Source organism: Urocampus carinirostris, chromosome 9 (assembly GCF_059441175.1).
Source record: "Urocampus carinirostris isolate Australia breed hairy pipefish chromosome 9, RoL_Ucar_1.0, whole genome shotgun sequence".
Taxonomy (NCBI): Eukaryota; Metazoa; Chordata; class Actinopteri; order Syngnathiformes; family Syngnathidae; genus Urocampus; species Urocampus carinirostris.
The window spans coordinates 28,346,748-28,366,284 of record NC_142357.1 but is presented as its reverse complement, the minus strand read 5'-3'; the positions used below and the strand labels follow the sequence as shown (position 1 = coordinate 28,366,284).

Here is a 19,537-nt window from a genome sequence, read left to right as displayed (position 1 = left end):
CCCTCTCCACTATTTTAGCAACACAAAATATGTTCACCTTTCATAAAAAAACAAAAGTACAAGAATAAAACCAAATTGGAGGGCTTCGCCTGTCAGAGTAAGAAAGAGATTTAGAGAGCGTCTGGCTAGCATCGGGTACCCTTGACTTCAGCCAGGTCTCTGCGATTATTAGAATACAACTGTCCTAAATGTGGTGGTTTCCCACAAGTTGTAGCTCCAGGTCAACAGATTAATGTTAATGGTGTTAGTGAAATACAGGGTCGGTAGGTGTAGCTTGAGAGAGTAGTTTAATTCGCGGACAACTCTACAGCAGCGGGTTTTATCTTAGGCAGAAATGAGAACCAATACAGAGATGAAACAACAGCTCTCACGGTGGTTTTTAGCAAACAACCTATTGCTGAACACTAAGAAGACTTCACGAGGTCCAGAAAAACTGACCATGCCCCCCCCTCCTCTCCTGACTTCTCCTGGTCTACCAACACTTGCCACCTGGTAAAGAAGGCTCTAGCAAAGAAACTTCTTCCTCAAGAAACCAGCTGGTCACTCCCCTCGGCTGCTCCTCAACTTTTAAAAAGCAAGCATCAAGAGCATCCTCTGCCTCAACCTGACTGTGTGGTATGACAACTGCACTGCACAGGAAAGGAAACACCTGGTGCGGGTGGTAAGGACTGTCTGGGGCATTGTGGACCGCCCCTCTCCCTGATTTGGAATCCATATGTAGGGGCCGAGTCAAGAGGAGAGCAAAAGCCATCGCCACGGGCCCCAGCCACCCGGGCAACAGACTGTTTTGTACCGCTTTCATCAGGAGCACTACAGGATTGTCCATGCCACCACTAACAGTTTTTTTCCTAGAGCTGTCAAGCTCATCGGCCCCCATCCGCCCACCCGGACCGCGGGATAACTCATAGGCTGTGAGCCACAGCACAATGCACTTCACTTCTCAGTCGCACCTTGATGTACATATCCAACACAAAATCATCTTGAAAAAAAACATTTACAAACATGCATACAGTATTTTTGTGTACATAATATACATATACTGTATATGATTGTATTATACTGTATCCTTCTACAGAGCCACAGTGGAGAGCATTCTGACATACTGCATTATGGTGTGGCATGCTGGTTGCACGGCAGCAGACAGGAAAACAGTTCAGAGGGTCATCAACACAGCCCTAAGAATCGTTGGTTGCTCTCTACCCAGTCTGGAGGACATTGCCTGCTCTCGCTACCTCAGCAGAGCAGAAAACATCATTGAGGACTTTTCTCACCCCAGCCACCACCTCTTTGACCTGCTGCCTTCTGGCAGACGCTACAGGTCCCACAAAACAAAAACAAACAGACTCAGAGATAGTTTCTTCCCCAGAGCCATCACCACCCTTAACACACACTGCACAAAAAACTGAAACTCTTGCAAACACACTACCTCATTCAAATGTAAAATTGTATTCATGCCGGTTCTTACTTTGCACAATGTTGCCTATTTTGCTCTACCGCATATTGCACTAATACGATCCCAAAACTGTATGTAAACACCCTACATGCCCACACTTTGTGTAAATATTGTGTAAATTACCCTTTATCTATCTAGCTTTATCTTAAAATGTGAAACTGGAGTGCCACGTCCAATTTTGTTCTCACAATATGTTCAACCCATTTTGTAACAATGATAATAAAGGTATATTCTATTCTATTCTATACACTGCTTTTAAATTTTTGAACTCCCTTTGTAAATTTAAACTTTCTTTGTAAAGAGGTTGCAGAGAAAAATTTTATTATAATTGTATGTTAATGACAATAAAGAAAATCTTCAATCTTGTTGGCTTAGCTGTAGCAGTAGGCCAGACCTGCTGCCTCACTATTAACTATTGCCTCTTCCAACGCTGCCTCAGTCACTTCCCGGACCCAATAACAATCCACGGAACACCCGCTGATGATCACCATTTTTTGCGCTCTTCTGACTTTCCTCACAGCCTGATTTAACTTTTTCTTTTCAATGTAAGGAGCCGCTAAAGCTACTAGCTGTCGCCGTGCTTCCCAGTTGGTTTTGGGTGAACCCATTGACTAGTGCGCCCGCCACGCATACACCATCCATCAGCCTATCACCCACCTAACACAAAAAGCTCTACCTAACTTGCCCCAGTAATAGCATTTGCTGTGTGCTGCCAGCTCAGAACACAATACGTTATATTGTTTAAAATGAAGACAATTCGAAATCCGCAAAGCAGTAATCCAGCGATAACCTAAGGGCAAAGCAGTGAGAGGTCTCTGTATCCTTTTTCAATTGTTTTCAATGACGTCATTTTCTAACTGCTTAAACATTTGCTCACTCAATAAAAGAATGAGAAACAAAAAGCTTAAGAATGTGAAACCAACGATAACATTTTTTTGTGCGTTGGTTAAATTGAATCGGTCAAACTGTTTATCTTTCCCAAGTTATTTTTTTTCATCAGTTGTTTTCGATAACGTAATTTTCAAACTGCTTCCACATTTGCTAATATTTGCCTTCACATGCTTCAACTAGCACAATGTCCACAGAGACACACGTCACCTGTTTTCAATGAAAAGCGGTTGGATCCTGAAGCTATTAAATTAGCTTGAAAGACAAAAGCCAGATGAAGGACATATTTTTTTGCAAAACAAGAAAGGAATAATACCTAAAAATGAAGGTCCATATCCATTTGGAATGATAAAATATATACTGCACAAACTATCTTCCACATTGTTCACTCCCTGACTCCATAAACACAAATTCATTTCAAAGGGAGTCAAGTGCACACAGATTCTTGGGATGTCAACTGTAAAAATGTTTTGTAGTGAGTATAAAAAATTGATTGCCAAAATCTTTCTTGACTATGTATGGACTTATTATACTGTATTCCCTTGTTTATTGCAGTTACGGAGGACAAGAATTCACTAAGATATGCAAAAATCTGCAAAGTAGCGCAGGTGCTGTTCATTTAGGGCGGAGAGAACAGAAATAAAGAATGAAATAAAGAATGAATCATATAGTCCCCGCCCCTGGGATTGGCAATAGTCGACTGGGGATAATGGAACGCGGCTAAAAAAGTGCGGGCAGGCCACACTTGCATGCTTCAATGGCCCGAACAGTAAAATACATCTGCAATGCTGGACCCTTACTTTCTTCAATAGTCCACTGGGATAATGGATCGGGGGCACATTTATTATTTTAATGTTTTTTGTGCTTGTTTTGATTTTTTTGTGACAATTTACTGCAAAAAGGTGCTCAATAGCAGATAATTTTGGTTATTTTTCTTACTTGTATCTTGTGTTTTTTTTTTAATATTTATTTTTCTATATTTTTGTTCATTTTGAATACTTTTTTGACTATATCATATTTTTTTTTGTAAAATTAAAAAATGTAAACAACTTTCATTTTGAGTATTTAAAGTGTTTATATTTATTTCAGTTCCTTCTTTCCTTCCATTAAAAACACATTTTGCTCAAACTAAATAATATTTTACTTATATTTTTACTTTTGTGTTTCAACTAAAAAGTAAATGTTTTAAAATCATTTGCATCTAAATAAAGCATGATTTATTTCATCTAGGTTTTTCTTTTTTTAATTTTTAAAAATAATTCCATGAAGAAAAACTAAATTTTGCTCATAATGAAAGATATTTTACTGTTTTTACTTTTTTTAACTCATTTACGTAAAATTAAATCATGTTTTTTTTAATCTAAAATAAATCTGCTTTTTTCACGTGAGATTTTTTTTCTTGATTTTAGTAAAAATTATTTCATAAAAAATGAAATAATCAAAATCACATCAAATATTATTTTTAACTTGTGTTTCTAGTCAAATGAAAATCATGTTTCAAAATCATTTAAGATACACACAAAAAACTCATTTCAAGTTTTCATTTACTTTTACATAATTAAAGTAATTGCATTTAAATGAATGACTTAAATTTAATTACATGTCAACATCGATAATGACATAATATAACTACCCAAATAATTGTTAAAATAAACTATAAAAAAAGCAACATAGTATGCAAACTGAAATAGATTATCTGTCTTTTCTTGAAAAAACACATTTTAAATGTGCTAAATGTGCTTTAGGGTGGTCCTTAATGGGGGTCGAAAATTTTTTTTTTGAAATATTGGGCTCTGACCCCCCGCATATGTTCTTATATCGATAAAAACACACTGTGTGCAATTTTGAACTATTTGGATAATATTTAGAGGTAGCTCAACGACTTTGAAATTTCCCAAAATGGTAAAATTTTGGCAATTTTCGAGAAAAAAACGGAAATCTTAACCCTATGTGTACGGCGTTTTAGAACATCCAATTTCAGTCCATTGCTTATAATTGTAACACAAGAAAAGTTACAAGTAACTTTGTACACTAGGTCTGATATAATGTGCGAAAAATCCTTATTTTTCATACCAAAATTTCAGAGGCCTTGAGCGACCTCTAAATATCCTTTGATTTTGATGAAACTTTGCCTAATTACGTTTTGTATATATTGGAACATATTCAAGGGGTCAGAGCATGAAATTTTAAAAGTCGAAAAATAAGGACCACCCTAATGTGCTTCAAACTAAAATTCATGAAGGGGTTTACCAAGTGTGTAAAATAATGGGGAAAAAAATCCTTGCTCAACTTACATAACTTTAGGGTATGTTGTGTAATATCTGACTATTAGATGGCTCTTTATTGTCTAATGTGAATGAAAACCATTGCAGAAAGATATACTACTAGATATGGATTTGCTGTGTAAAAGAAATACAAATTTCTCGACCAATATTTAAAAAAAAACTAACATTGGTGAGATAGTTCATGTACTGTATGTTTGCCTATTACTGACGCAGCCCTACTTACGATCTGGACGATTGTTCGTAATTTGAATTTGTTTGTAAGTTGCCTCAGTGCTATATTTTGTATGTTTAAGGTTGATATAGGGCAGCATGGCAGCGCAGTGGTTAGCACGTGTGCGGCACAGTTCTAAAGTCATGAGATCAAACCTTCCTGTGCGGTGTTTGCATGTTCTCCCTGTGCTTGCGTGGGTTTCTTCTGGGCACTCTGGTTTCCTCCCACGATCCAAAAACATGCATGTCAGATTAATTGGCCGGGTCAAATTGTCCTTAGGTGTGAATGAGCGAGTGAGTTGTCTGTCTGTGTGCCCTTTGCAGTATGTCAGAATGCTCTCCACTGTGGCTCTGTAGAAGGATATAATACAATCATATACAGTAAATGTATCCTGTGGTTGGCACCCAGTTCAGGGTGTCACCTGCCCACTGCCTGAAGATAACTGGGATGGGCTCCAGCACCCCCGCGACCCTACTGAGGATAAGCGGTGCAGATAATGGATGGATGGATGGAAGGTTTATATAGGGAAGTTTAAGGCTGAGTCCCATTCTTCGCACTTTCACTCGCTATGTGCCCTAGTCACTCGGTTTGCGCGTTCACGTGAAAATGGGGTGTGTCCCGATACTCTCAAGACCGAGGCAGAAGTGCCCTCAAACCATGTCGTAGCCACTTCAAGACCGAGGGGGCTCTCGACCTCACTTGGCAGCGAAGTGACTACCCAGAAGGCTTTGCGAATTCTCAATATCAACAAACATGCCCGAAAAGGAACCGCACAAATGTAAGTAGTTTTCCACAACCACGCATGTATTTGCAACAAAATGTATTGAGATATCTTAGTTAGACGTAAATGCAATAGAAAATCGTATTTTCGCGTTAAAACACGAACATTGCAAAATCGCTACTTTACGAAGTGCACTAATCTACCAAGGGAGCTGGCAAAAAAATCTTCACGCTACAAACTGTAAAGTAGGATAACTGTGCAGAAAATCACGGTTCAGCCCATCCCTGTTTTTATCTTAAACGAGTCGTCCTTTTACATCTACTGTACATGGCCAGTCGCTAAAGGAGCATAGTCAGAATACCGTTCTGGACATAAGCGCTTGTTTACTGCACACAATTTCGGGTGTCGTGTTTTATTTACAATATGATTCTTTCATGTGAGATCAGAATGCATTAGTTTTCATCATGCATTATGAGTAATGTCTCCGAATTTCACGTGGAAATACAGTTGAAACAAACTACTATCACATAGTCCACTGCCTTCTCTGTAAACACATATTAAGTAAACTAATTACCTTCTCAAAATGTTGTCCAAATGTGGAGACAATTCTAAAGCATATGTGATGCTGGCCAATAGAAGGCTCATACAGCCATAAGAATAACATGTCAATTTTGTGTATCTATTCACTATCAAATACTTATCCAGAACACATCCTATAATTTCCTGTCTCACATCAACTTGTTGAGCACCCTATACACAGTTGTTTTTGTATAATACATCAGCATTAAGTAATTCTTGTTTTTTCCACCCAACCTAAAGGCCACTGTAGAACGTCCCGTGGAAGAGCTGGTCACCATCACAGCTACCACGCCATCCACACCACCGGGCACGTCGTTGGCACCTTCTAATCCGGCGCCAAACCCCAAATCACCCAGAAAAAAAAGGAAGCACAATACACTCCTTGACTTTTTGAAAGTGGAGTCTGCCGGAGTGAGGAAAAGGCTCGAAGAAACTGTGGCCAAAACTGAGCGGTTCCTGTCCTTTTTGGGAAGCTCGTGGACAAATTTCCAGAACAGTGACATCTCTGCAATGTTTCCCTTTGTTTTATAAAAGGAAAATATTTTTTTTTATTAAGAACTCAATGAAGTTCCAGTTTGTGTTTCCCAGCTTCATGGAAGTATTGGTATATTTTTGTTAAAATTTGTGACACATTATTTATTTACTATTATGTATTTTGGCCCAATGTGAGTTTGTTTTTCTGAAAGTAAACTATTATTTAAGCTGGAGTGATTTGTAGTTGTTTTCTGTCCAACAGTCACATAGTTCACACACAGTATCTCACATCATTATGAAATAAACCACCAAGGTGTTACTCAAAATGAAGATGTTTATTGAATAGTAATGCAGAAAAGCACATAATGCAAATGTGGGTCTGACTTCCAGAGCCTAAAATATGGCTTTTGGGCAATTTATTCCATATTAACTGTGGACAATTCTTTGTACGGTGGACCTGGGAACCCTGAAGACCCGTGACACCACACGGTAGGACAGAGCGTGGACCAGCCAGTACACGTAGATCAAGACCTCCAGCCATGGCCCTGTTCCCTCTTTAGCAGCTCCTGCAGGGCCCACATAACCTTCTTGCTCAACCTTAAGTCCTGAATGAGTTCTGACTCCACATCCAACCATAAGCACAGGATGGGAACATTCCTGTCCAACCTGTCCACGCTTATGGGACAGCCACTCTGGAACACAATAGATAACAAATCAATTTAGACATAAATGTGGGCATAGAAAAGAAAAAGACCGCTTTAACTGTGATGTAAGCATCATGAAAAAATGTTGAAATGACCTTTTTATATCCAATGACAACTCTTTTGAATTAAATTCCTTATGAACTAAGGTTTTTGGGTCGTACAGGGAAGTTTGGTGACGATATTATGCCAGCTAAAGGGTCAGGTGGACTGTTCTTGTGTTTGTTTACGTTTCGTCATGTCACAGATTCAAGACCCCTACAATATGTCATAAAATGGCATTAAGATACTAATAAGTAGGTTGCCATTTATGTCTACACAAACTAGGGTATTATGTGAACGTGCATTGTATGTTAACTCTTACTGTATTTGACTGAACGGGTCATTTTTTTAATGAGTGTACGTACCTTGTAAAGATGAATCAGCACTACATAGCGCCGAAGCTGTCTTCAGTATAGCACATTTCTCCTCCGTTGATTGGAGACACGGAAAAGATGAAGAGCTTTCAGGCAATCGGTAATAACACAGCAGTAGCGGGCATTTTTAACGTTGCACGAACTCTCCAACTGACACACTACAGGTTGAGACTCGAGTTGTTTACATGTGACGTAGACCAATACGTCACTGAGGTCTACAGCCAATTAATATTACCGCCATCTCCTGGACAGGGGTGGAACCTTGCAAGTCTTGTCCAAACCATCTCCACTTTGCACTCCACCGGCGGAGGGCACTCCTCTATCGAGGGACCTCACTGGAGGGTCCTCAGGGCCGAGTGAGAGAAATGGGATTGGGCCTAAGGCTTGTATGAGTAACCTGTAATATCTTGTACTAAAAAAATAAACATTTCATAGAAATATGCTCTACAAAGATAACTAAAGTGGAGTTTAACTTACTTTTGGGGATGTGCTTTTTTCTTATTACACTTTCATTAAAAAAAAGAAAACGCTCGCCTCTTCTTTACACTTTACACCAACCATATTGAATGGATGCATGAGATATCAAACAAAAAAATGCCAACGTTCTTAGCGCTAATGCAGATCATTTCAGCGCGCTGGAGATACAGTATATTATGTTTACACACTAACTAGAAAGAGGTAGCCGGATTTCTTCGGAGTGGATGCTGGGTGAGCTCTCACAGCGCCACACAACGGTAGCGGCGGAATGAAGCACTACAGTGATGTCCTGTACTCAGAAAAAGGTGCACACAATACAAAATCTAACTTACAGCAACGTCCAGATATTTTTTAACATCCCGAAAAAAAATGCTCGTATCTGCCCTTTTACATAAGTCGAATGGTCAAAAGTAGGAGAGCGTCCGTATTAAAAACTATGTTTTTACCGAATCAAAGGTTTATTTGTATCACTATGAACCAGTAATTTTACACACTGTCCATTTAAATAAAGCATTACTTGTGGAAAGTGTGATTTGCTTCTTTTACAATGACATAAAACAACTTGGAGAACCACAAACAATGACACCAGTGTCACTTGTGTAAGACTTCTATGAATGGCGGGTAAATGGAAATGCAATGAAATGTGCTTGGTTAAATGATGAATTAATAAGGCTCATTTGAATGCAATCAACATCCATAAAAATAACAATGAACTGACTGTCTGCCAGTAGACAGTAGAAAGCTGTTTACACAAGAAGAGCACATTGAAACTAAACTTCAGTTCTTCCACTTACTAAAGGCGCCTGTGTACGTGGGTTGTGTGAGATCTTTGGGCACTTTCCTGTAGATATCGAACCTGGGAAGACACACACAAAAACGGGGAGGAAATCAGGGTGAGAGGAAAAAAAATATAGAAAAGGTCAACAAGACGTGCTGAGAAGAAAGGAACATTTTGTACCCGTTGTGGGGCTGTGCGATATTACGGAGGAGTGCTGGAATGTTAGCACTGGAACCCTGCCACGATTTGGACGGGGCTCGGGCGGGCCCCTGCAGCGACAACACACCCGGCTGCTTGCACTACATTTCTGACCTGACCTCAGCGGAGGGGCCCGGCACATTACATTGACAAAGCCGCCGTAAGATTACGAGACTGACTAAATATATGACAGCATCAGGATACAGCCTCGGTGATTAAAAAAAACAAAAACAATGAACTTATGAAACAAAATGCTCTGTGTGAGCGTTTGACAAGTGAAATGGAGTACAGTAACCCCTCGCTGTATCACAGTTTCGATATGTGCGGATGTTCCTCAGGCAAACAACACACAGCAAATGCCATCACACGGGCAGGTTGTGAAAGGCTTTGTGTGTGTGTGTGTTAGGTAGACGTGACTGTCTCTGTGCGTGACTGTGATAGGCTGGTATATGCTGTCAGTCAAACACTGGTGCGGGCATTCAAGTCAATGTGTCCACCAAAACAAACTGCAGAGCCTGTCGACTGCTAGTATTTGGTGGCTCATTATATTCAAAAGAAATTCTTTGGTTGAATCGGACTCAGGAAAGTCAGAAGAGCACAAAGAAATGCTGATCACCCTTTTGGTGCTCCTCATTTTCAGGTCTGGGAAGAGACTGAGGCGGCGTAGGGAGAGAAAGCGATTGCAAGGCTGCAGGTCCAGCCTACTGCTAGGGCTGGGCTATGTAACAACTTTTATAAGCCTTACCTGTTAAGTCTGTATCTCACTGACCCCAGACTCATTATCCATGAAACAGATGACCTGGAACTACAAATTGTGGGGAAACTGCTACATTTGTGATTCTTGTATTTTAATTATCACGGATATCTGGCTCATCTCTGAAAGGAGAACCCCTCCAATTATTGTATAATGACAAAAAAAGACCTCTTATTCAAATGCAATTCTATGGTATGTGTTTTTATTTGTGGATTTATAGTTGTTGTTTTGTCATTGTTGCTTATGTTTCTGATCTTTAAAAAATAAATGTTTTGACTATTCGGAACGCAACCCCGGAGAAAAAAAAAAGAACTACTGTATTTGCGTATTATTATTTATAGGAAAAACGTTTAAAGTTGAAAAGAGAGCAGGGATCACCAATCTTTTTGTGGCGGAAAGCTATTCTTTTGTCTTTGTTTAGTGCAAAGGACTACCGGTTTGATAGTCATTTCTAAAAAAGTTTTGTGTTTTAACTGTGTTCTTACTGTTATTATTATGTTAGTACCAGTTTGTAATTATCAGAAGTAGGGATAAAAAGTCTCAATCAACTGCTTAAACATCTGCATTGTATAAAGGCACAGAATCATTTGAATACACAGATAAGAGGTCCTTTTAAAATGAATTTGGGACAAATTGATCATGTGTTTAAAGGGAAAGTGTGAATTGTTTGGCCACGAGACGTGGCTGTATTTTGTAGTGCAACTGAAAACGAGCACTAAAAAGCATAAGGAAGGATACAAACTACGGAGATGCACCATTTTACTTATTTTGCTCAGCCTTTTCTGAGGTTTTTGTGCAACAGAAGCAGCCAGACGGCGGACAATTATGTCAGCTCCCTTCAGGTGAGGGTCATCTTATGTAATGTAAATGCTTATTTCTCGACCTATACATATTTGAAAGTATTTGCTAGTTGATTTATTTTTGCTTATTGTTGAAATCAAATATTGTTTTTTACTAAAAAAATGACCAAATATCCCCTTTGGACCATTTTTCCTATAATTTTGCCCAGTCTTTCACAGTCTAATTTAAGACACCAATAAGGTCAATGATTTCTCATGCCAGTTAGAAATAAAATATCCATGAAAATCACAATGACTCAGCAATGGTGAGCTGTATTCAGAACCGGTCTGGGGGCTACTCAGGTGTTCTTGGGGGACTACCTAGGGCCTGCGGATATTGAGTATGCAATGTCCACCGCAGAAGAAATAGACTGTCACCAAAAAGAAATAATAATAAAAAAACAACATTGGCAAATCTTTTTTTACAAATTTATTTTGCTTTTCTGTATTTTATTTCTATTTACTTTCAATCAAAAAATTATAAGTAATGTTGATAAAAGTGATTGTTGATAAACAGGTAGGGCAGAACGTGCAAGATAAGGATGCGTGAGATTTTGATTATTCATCTTCACGTTGCGCAATAATTGCTGCATTTAAAGATGAATAATCACTGAACAGGTTCTGTAAAAAAGGAGCTGAACAAATGCATCAATTATTCAATTATCTAGCTTGAAGACTATGCCTTCCCAAACACGTGCTTGGAAAGGAACCAGAACAAGACCGGGGACAAAGTTAAAGCAATCTGGTTCCGATATTGAATCGAAGAATTTGCAACAAAAAATAAGATGTGAATGTCATCTCAATGTCATTTGTGGGGACACAAAATAGGAGGACATATAAATGAAAATGATCACTGAAGTGTACAAGAATTGTGGTCACACGGTTTTTCTTTTCAACAGTTTTTAAAAAAATACATTTGAAACTGCCTCCAGAATTGGTTTCTCATGCTTCGACTAGTGCAGTGTCCACAAAGGCAAGTATGTATTTTTATTGGACAAATTGGAAAAAAATCTGGATACACTTGCTGATGGTTGCTGTGTAGATCGTAACTGGGCTAAAACGTGATTTATTTATTTTTTTACTTGAAAATGATTACATTACTCTGAATAACTTAATATTATGCTCCAAAAAATAATTGAATAAAATATAAATTAAAACAACATTGCTAGAGATACTTATTTTTGATGTATTGTTAGTAGAAAAATAAGTAATTTTGGGGAAAAATGTAAATCATTGGTTTTCTATTATGTAACTGGGCGATAAAGTGAATATGTATTATTTTAATAAGGATTTTGAAACCGTTTGAAGTATACACAGTAGTTGTAGCTTGACTTTAGTATAGGATTTAAAATTAGAATTCACCTCAGCTCTTTCTTAGAGAAGAGTCCAAATGTTTTGGGAGGATACTGTAAACCAAAAAAACTTAGTTTGAGCAAATAAAATAAAGAAAAAATATTTGCGTTAAAATATATATTTTTTTAATTTTCTAGTTTGTATTGGAACGAAAGAAAAACGGCAAAAAGAACCTCTGAGAACTGAGCTAAAACTGAAAAAAAGCTATAACCGCAAAATAAAAATAAAAAAAGAAATAATACATTTATAAATCATATGGATCTGTGAAAAAACAAACGTGAAAAAAAACTACTTAATTTGGCATTGTTTTCAAATCGTAATGAAATGAAATGATCTGAAATGATCTGCATTTATATAGCGCTTTTCAAGTCAATGACTTCCCAAAGCGCTTTACATTGTGCTTCACATTTCCCAACAGCGGCCATGATCTGTGCAGCCATGTAAGGCTGCTAACCTGCTTATTGGGGGTATTGGGGGTTCAGTGTCTTACCCAAGGACACTTCGGCATGTAACACGGACAAGCCGGGATTCGAACTGGGATCCCTTAATCCTAAAACGATCGCTCTACCTCCTGAGCTACTGCCGCCCCAATCGTATATATTTTTATAGTCCTTTATCTCAAAAAGCCTCAAAGGTGCAGACCACCATACAACATCCCCTCATCTGAAAATGTCAAAATCTAAAATCTTTAGCGCATTGTCAGGTACCCAAAAATGTCATGAAAGACTGTGGCTAGGCAAAAAAGGAGACAAAAATGGTGTGTTTGGTCACTTTGAGTCTCCACACTTTCCTTCCTTGTGCCTTGTAGCACGGCACAATACATTACGTGGTCAAAAAATGCACATTGTTACCTGAACGAAACGTTTTATATAGAAAAGAATTTTGAGATTTTTCCGAACCAGTTCATTTCTTGTTAGGGCGTGATAAGTTTATTCTGTTTTTAATATTGGACAACTAATAAGGAGATTTCATAGGACGCTAGTTCTTTATGTTGCACACTGCTGTTCCTTGTTTCTGACAATTACATCATTGACGCTATCGGCCACTCATGTTGTTGTTCTTTGAATACACACCCTTTAGAGTTGATCTGCTTGTATAACATATTTCAGTCAAGTATTGGTTTTTTGTATAGCCCTTAATCACAAGGAGTCTCAAATGGCTGCACAGACCACAGATTATTGCAAACTACAGACTATTAATACACCACCCCCTGATCTAAAACCTACATGAGGGCAAGGAAAAACGCAAACACCTCAACATGAGGAAAAGGAAGAAACCTTGAGAAGGGACCGCACATGATGTAATCCCCCTTCCAGGATGACCAGGTTGCAACGGATGTTGCAATAACAAACAATACACATATATTGTCAACATGAAACAGGTCATTCATAAGCTATAGAATAGAAGTGTTTTTAGCCTAGATTTAAACATTTCCACTGAGGTTGTAGATCAAATCTCAGGGGGCAGAGCATGTGTGTGTACTTCCTAATACAATAACAAACGAATAAGGGCGAGAATCTGTCTACATAATCACCTAGCACACCTACTCAATTCCATTCCCTACTTAAAATTCAAATTGTGCAAGGTATTATTTCTGACACTCCTACTAAATGTCAATCCCGATGACTTACAGTTGAGCACGTAATTTGTAGTTAGTGCCAATGAAGCATCACAGTGACTAACATCCACAATCATCCCACCCCAAGATTACAGCACAAAAACAAAACAATTAAAACAAATAAATTATTGCACAAGTCATCATCATGCAGTGACTCTTCCAAAGCTTTTAAGACTTAAAAACAGGAGAGGGAAAAGCATGACTTGACATCAGAACTATTCCAATTGGTGAACTCACTGCCTGGCGCACATGCCCTTTTTGGGTCCCGATCCATTTTTCGGGCTCAATTCCTGCCAAAACACTCACATCTGTTGACATTTCTTGCAGCAAACTCATGACGGGTGGGGGAGGATTGCAAGAGGGAGGAGCATCCTGTTCACTACCGGACTCTGCTACTTCACTTTGTTGATTTTCTTTTCATTTTTTTCTTTTGACATAGGGTTGAGACCTTACTGTGTTCAGGTTCATGCTAGGAGAGCAGCATCAGGGAATTGCGGGGAAGAATTCTCCAAGAATTAGTAGTTCCCAGGTCCTAATTTGAATTTATGTCCCTCAAAACTTAGAGTAAGCAAATTAAACCAAGTTTACATGAAGACAATAATATGATAAGCAAAGGAATATTTCTGGAGCAATTTGGAGGGAATGTTTAAATGCCTAGAGACAAACTAATAACCTAAAATACATGCATTTGCCCATAATCTGATTGGAAAGGGGCGAAGCACAAGCTACGTCGTTGCACAAATAGACACCATTTCAGCATTTAACCTTTGACATTATATAATCCAGATGTCTAAAACGCAACATTCTTAGGGGCGCCCAGATTTGGGTCTGAGTGAGGTGGGGCCAAATCAGGTTTTCTGTAAGAAAATCACAGAAAAGAACATTCCACTGTTCTCAACCACTCCATCTTTTTACCCTATACAAAATAAAGTTATAAAAAAAAAACCTAAACATTATTAAAATTAGTAAGTCAGTAATATAAAAATCCACAATACGTCAGCAAATAAAAACAAATACATTTTCTACAAAATCAGGATTAATACAAGAATACTTCTGTCAGTAAAAATGAGCTCAATTCGTTAAAATTTCATATGACGGCAGGGGCCTCAAACCATCATCATAGAGGGCCCACATGGCCCGCGGGCCACAAGTTTAGGAACCCTTATGAAAAAGATGATTTAATGTATGTCACACACCAAATTGGCCAAAAGCATAGCCTTACACTATATATGGATGGATACAACTGTGGTACCCAAGATATGTAGATGAATACACCACGCATTTTGCCATCGGGCAGAAAATGATTTTTCAGCAAATACGTTTGGATGTATGTCTCAGTACTACAAGTCCCAGAGTGCTTTAGGGGAATAAAAAAAACCTAGCATGAGAAAATGCACATGCACACAAGATATCAGATTAGGTGACATGGATGAATAATCTGAAAGTCAATCGACTAACCCATCCATTGCAATCCGAAAAATCACAGTCAGACTAAAACCTTAATCGGATTGTTGTGAGCCCTTAGATCATCGTAATGTTGGCAGTATTTCGTTCCCAAACAGATGAATAATTAACGTCTCATGAATCTCCATTGACTTATAAAGGGACTTGCAGTACCGCTCTATGCTGCAAGGGGGCCTAATACTTGCAAAAGAAAGAAAAAGAAAAAAAAACTCCGCTCATTTACAATTGGGCATGCAGTACCGCTGCTGGGCCACCAGGTTTTAGATCAGGGCATGGTGAACTAATAGTCTGTGCAGCCCTTTGAGACTTCTTGTGATTAAGGGCTATACAAATACACATGACTTGACTATGAGGATGATAATCCATAAATCAGTCAATTTTGAGTAATAGTATGCAGTACTCAGCTGCAGCAGCAGGGGCGCTAAGCAATCAATCTGAATGAGTCGGAAGTTTGAAGAAGATAAAAATGTTTGGTCATTTTACCGCCCAAAATAAAGTTGCAAGGTGCAAGAAAATTGTACTTATTTTCCTTTTTCATTCAACATTTTATAACTAAAAATGTAAGCGTTGAAAAGGTTTACTTAACTTGTTTGGCAATATTGGCTGAGACGACTTTAACAAAAAGGAAAAGTTCGTTTAAATAATCAGTTTCATCTTCACGTTTTCACTCCTAATTCTTGTTCCAAACACCGATGATGTCACTTTCAGGGATATTTTCTGATTTTTATTTTATTTATTTATTTATTTTTACTTTAATTTTAGCATTTTTTCCCTGAAATAAGAATCATTAAACTTGAAATGATCTTAAATGGCAGATAGATTTTCATATTTGAGTATATTTTGGGTAATTTTACTAATAATAATAAAAAAAGATCCATCCAAGAAGATTTTACTTGGAAAAAAGGATTACCGTATTTTACTGATGTGTCCTTGTTTTCATTCAACAGTTTTAAAACTTGAGTTTCTGAATTTTTACATTAGTGATTGTTTCGTCTGTGTTTGCTGATAGTTTCCACCTATGGTCTGTGCCTAGCCAAAATTTCATGAATTCATTTATAAACATTAGTTTAGTTCAATTTATACTGTTTTAACCATAGTGAGTTAACACATTTTAGTTCCAGGTTGTTGGATGGAAAATAATGTTTTGACACAGGACTACGAGTTGTCATTGGTTACCCAAAATGTTCTATAAAAATACATTTCGATTTGAATTTACTAGAGCTGTTTAATTGTCTTTATATAACAGGGAAGTTTTCGGGATTATTCATAATAAAAAAATACACTGTGGATTATAATAGAGGGAATATTCCAAAATACTCCGTGCTGTTTTCGTCATCCGGTTATACTGCGTGCCACGTCTCTTTAATTAGGTAATTATAAGCCATAGACTGCCAATAGTTGCTGTCACGCTAAAAAGAAGGCTTGTTGGAATTTAACTTATTTGGACTACCGGGGTTACCTAACGCTCTGGCTGTCAATAACGAGTAGAGTACTGCTTATGAATTTAATTCGTTCTGGGAGTAACTTCGCAACCTGAGATGCATTTTGTATGTAAATGCGCTAATCTGTTCCAAGCCCCGCAAAAGTACAGTATGATACTTTTAAATAAATCAGAAAAGAGCATCAGAACATGAAACAAATACATGTTAAAATTAGATTACCGCATGATAAACATAAACGAGAGGCAATTAATGTAAAAAAAAATAAGAATAAAGGAATTCATGAAAATATCAAGATACCTTTTTGCCTCACGTATTTGGAAAAACCGATCCAATGAAGTCTGCTTTTGCAGGCTTTTGACAATCCATTGGAAATGTGCGAGTCAGACATAATGAACGATAACCCAACTTGTCAACACTTTTTCCGGTGATTCATTTCCAAAAAATCCGAAATGTTATGGAATTTTGCTTTAATGTCTTTAATTTGGGATAATATAATGATGGCTGTGTCACCCTCCCCGCTATCTTGCTGGAATCCCTCCTCCTCGTCTCGCAACTGGGATGTGACACGAAGAGCATCCTGGGAGATTTGAACGTTCTTTAAAAAATACAAATACATTTCAAGTGTACAGTGAACCCTCGTTTTCTGCTTGGGTTATGTTCCAAAAACAACGTGTGATAGACAAAATCAATGAAGTAGAAACCTTTTTAGATGTATTTTTTATAAATACTATTCAAATAAAGACTTATCAGTGCAGATTGTTTTGTTTACAATATGAGTATTAGAGAAACTTGAAATTGTAAGGGAATTAGCACATATATAACACAAATTATGCCAGCTGTATTATGTACGTGTACATATTAAATTAAATTGCTATTGAGTATTGACTCATAGGTATAAAAAAAGGCGAAGAGATTATGAGACAATCAGAAAATAAAACACTGCATGATGCTAATCAGTGAAGTAGCAAGACCGTGAAATGTGAAGCACGATATAGGAAGGGTTAACTGCTGCCCTACTTATGAACGAGATACGTTCCGGACGATCGTTCGTGTGTTTATGGTTTATATAAGCATGCTTAAGACTTGTATAAGTAACCTGTATTGTTTTGTAACTGGAAAATAAACGTTTAATAAAAAAATATGGTCTATAACGTTACAAATCAGGCTCAATGATAAAGCATAGTACTGAAAAACAAAGCTACACATTAGGCTTTGTTGACATTCTGTGATCAGTGAAGCCCTTTGAGACTCCTTGTGATTAAGGGCGTCACAAATAAACATGACTTGACTTGACTATAAAGATAAATAAAGTTAAGTTTAACTTACTGTTAGATTTTGAATATTAAAATATGTACCGTTTACCAAATTGTTCAAATTAGTTATCAGACTCCATTTACCAAACACAACCTTCATTCAAGATTTAATTTCTTACACAAAATAACTAAGTGTACTACATAGAATTAGCCAAATTGGTGTCGCTTGAGTCTGTCAAGCCTTCTCTCTCTCTCTTTTCTGATCTTCCTCCTTTCTTCCTCCGCCCACGTTTTTTCCGCAGCTGGTGTGCCAGCTCCTCTCATGGGCGTGCCCGGAAAGCCCCCCACGTGTGCTCCATCATCTCGGAGAAGAGCGTCGCGATGTCTGTCCTTGTGCGTCCGGCCTTCTCTGTCAGAGTCCTGTCATCAAAATTCCCCAGCCAAAACATTCCACATTTGGAACGGCGTGACCTGAATAATAATAATAATAATTTCCTTGTATTGTCATTCTGTGTAACAATGTACACAGAACGAAATGTCGATTGCATCTGACCCGATGCAGCCGCAGCCAAGAGAGGGCGCCGCCGACCACTTTTTAAGTCTTGGGAATGACTCGGCCGGGGCGCGAACCCGAACCTCCCAGTCTCAAAGCGGGCGCCTTACCATCTAGGCTACTGAGCTGGTAAGCTCACTCAGTGAAAATCTTCATTGCACTCGATAAATATAACTTGTATCTAATTGTATAAAATCCTTTATAGTAAAGTGTATAAAATCCTTCATTACTTTCGAAAGAGTTTAGTGACTTCCTCCTCCGTGATAAAAAGTGGACAAAAAAAAGCGATCCAACCATTTTCTCAACCGCATCAAGCCTTCTTATTCCACTTTCATTTCAAAAGAAACGGCTCGCCACTTTACATCAATCATATCAAATGGATACACGAGATAGTAAACGATAAAAATGTCAAAGTTCTTAGCATGCTAGAGATACAGTGCAGTGTGTTTACATTACACACGAACTAGGAAGTAGAAGCCGGATTTCTTGTTCGGGGTGGATGCTGGGTGACCTATCAGAGAGCCACACGGCGGTAGCGGCAGAAAGAAGCACTACAGCAATGTCCACTGGTCATAAATAGGCGGAGTGTCTGTACTTGCATATATAATTAAATAGAATTTACAGTCTAAAGCAGGGGGCTCCAAACTTTTACAAGCAAAGAGCTACCTTTTGTTGCTAATAAGGGCGAAATGCAGCCCGTTTGATACGCATTAATAAAATAACCGTTCATGTGAGTACCATGTTATTTAATGTAAGTAGGGTTAAATACTGTAGACTCCAACCACTAACCACGGCGGCGCAGTGGTTAGCACGTGTGCGGCACAGTTCTGAGTTTGTGAGATCAAACCTCCTGTGTGGGGTTTGCATGTTCTCCCCGTGCTTGCGTGGGTTTCCTCCGGGCACTCCGGTTCCCTCCCACATTCCAAAAACATGCATGTCAGGTTAATCGGCCGGTACAAATTGTCCCTAGGTGTAAATGAGTGAGCGAATTGTCTGTCCCTGTGTGCCCTGCGACTGGCTGGCAAACAGTTCAGGGTGTCCCCTGCCCACTGCCCGAGGATGGCACTCTCGCGACCCTAC

General features: G+C 38.4%; 1 protein-coding gene and 2 long non-coding RNA genes across 4 annotated transcripts in view; 1 reads left to right on the top strand and 2 right to left on the bottom strand.

Annotated features, from left to right (window-relative positions):
* The window catches only part of ergic1 (endoplasmic reticulum-golgi intermediate compartment 1), a 65,268-nt gene that overhangs the window by 34,411 nt on the left and 11,320 nt on the right, over positions 1–19,537 (bottom strand). Inside the window, exon 2 of the mRNA XM_088343429.1 lies at positions 9,000–9,061. Coding sequence (XP_088199555.1) covers positions 9,000–9,061 — 62 coding nt within the window. The remainder of the gene's footprint in view (positions 1–8,999; positions 9,062–19,537) is intronic.
* Positions 5,379–6,844, top strand: LOC148359983 (uncharacterized). Its single transcript, XR_015851268.1, has 2 exons — positions 5,379–5,615; positions 6,378–6,844. It is a non-coding gene; the product is annotated as an uncharacterized LOC148359983 (long non-coding RNA).
* Positions 6,928–8,100, bottom strand: LOC148359982 (uncharacterized). Of its 2 annotated transcripts, XR_015851270.1 has the most exons (3): positions 7,964–8,099; positions 7,720–7,886; positions 6,928–7,303 (listed from the first exon to the last, which is right to left on the bottom strand). It is a non-coding gene; the product is annotated as an uncharacterized LOC148359982 (long non-coding RNA). The 2 variants fall into 2 exon arrangements; XR_015851269.1 differs by having other exon boundaries at positions 7,720–8,100.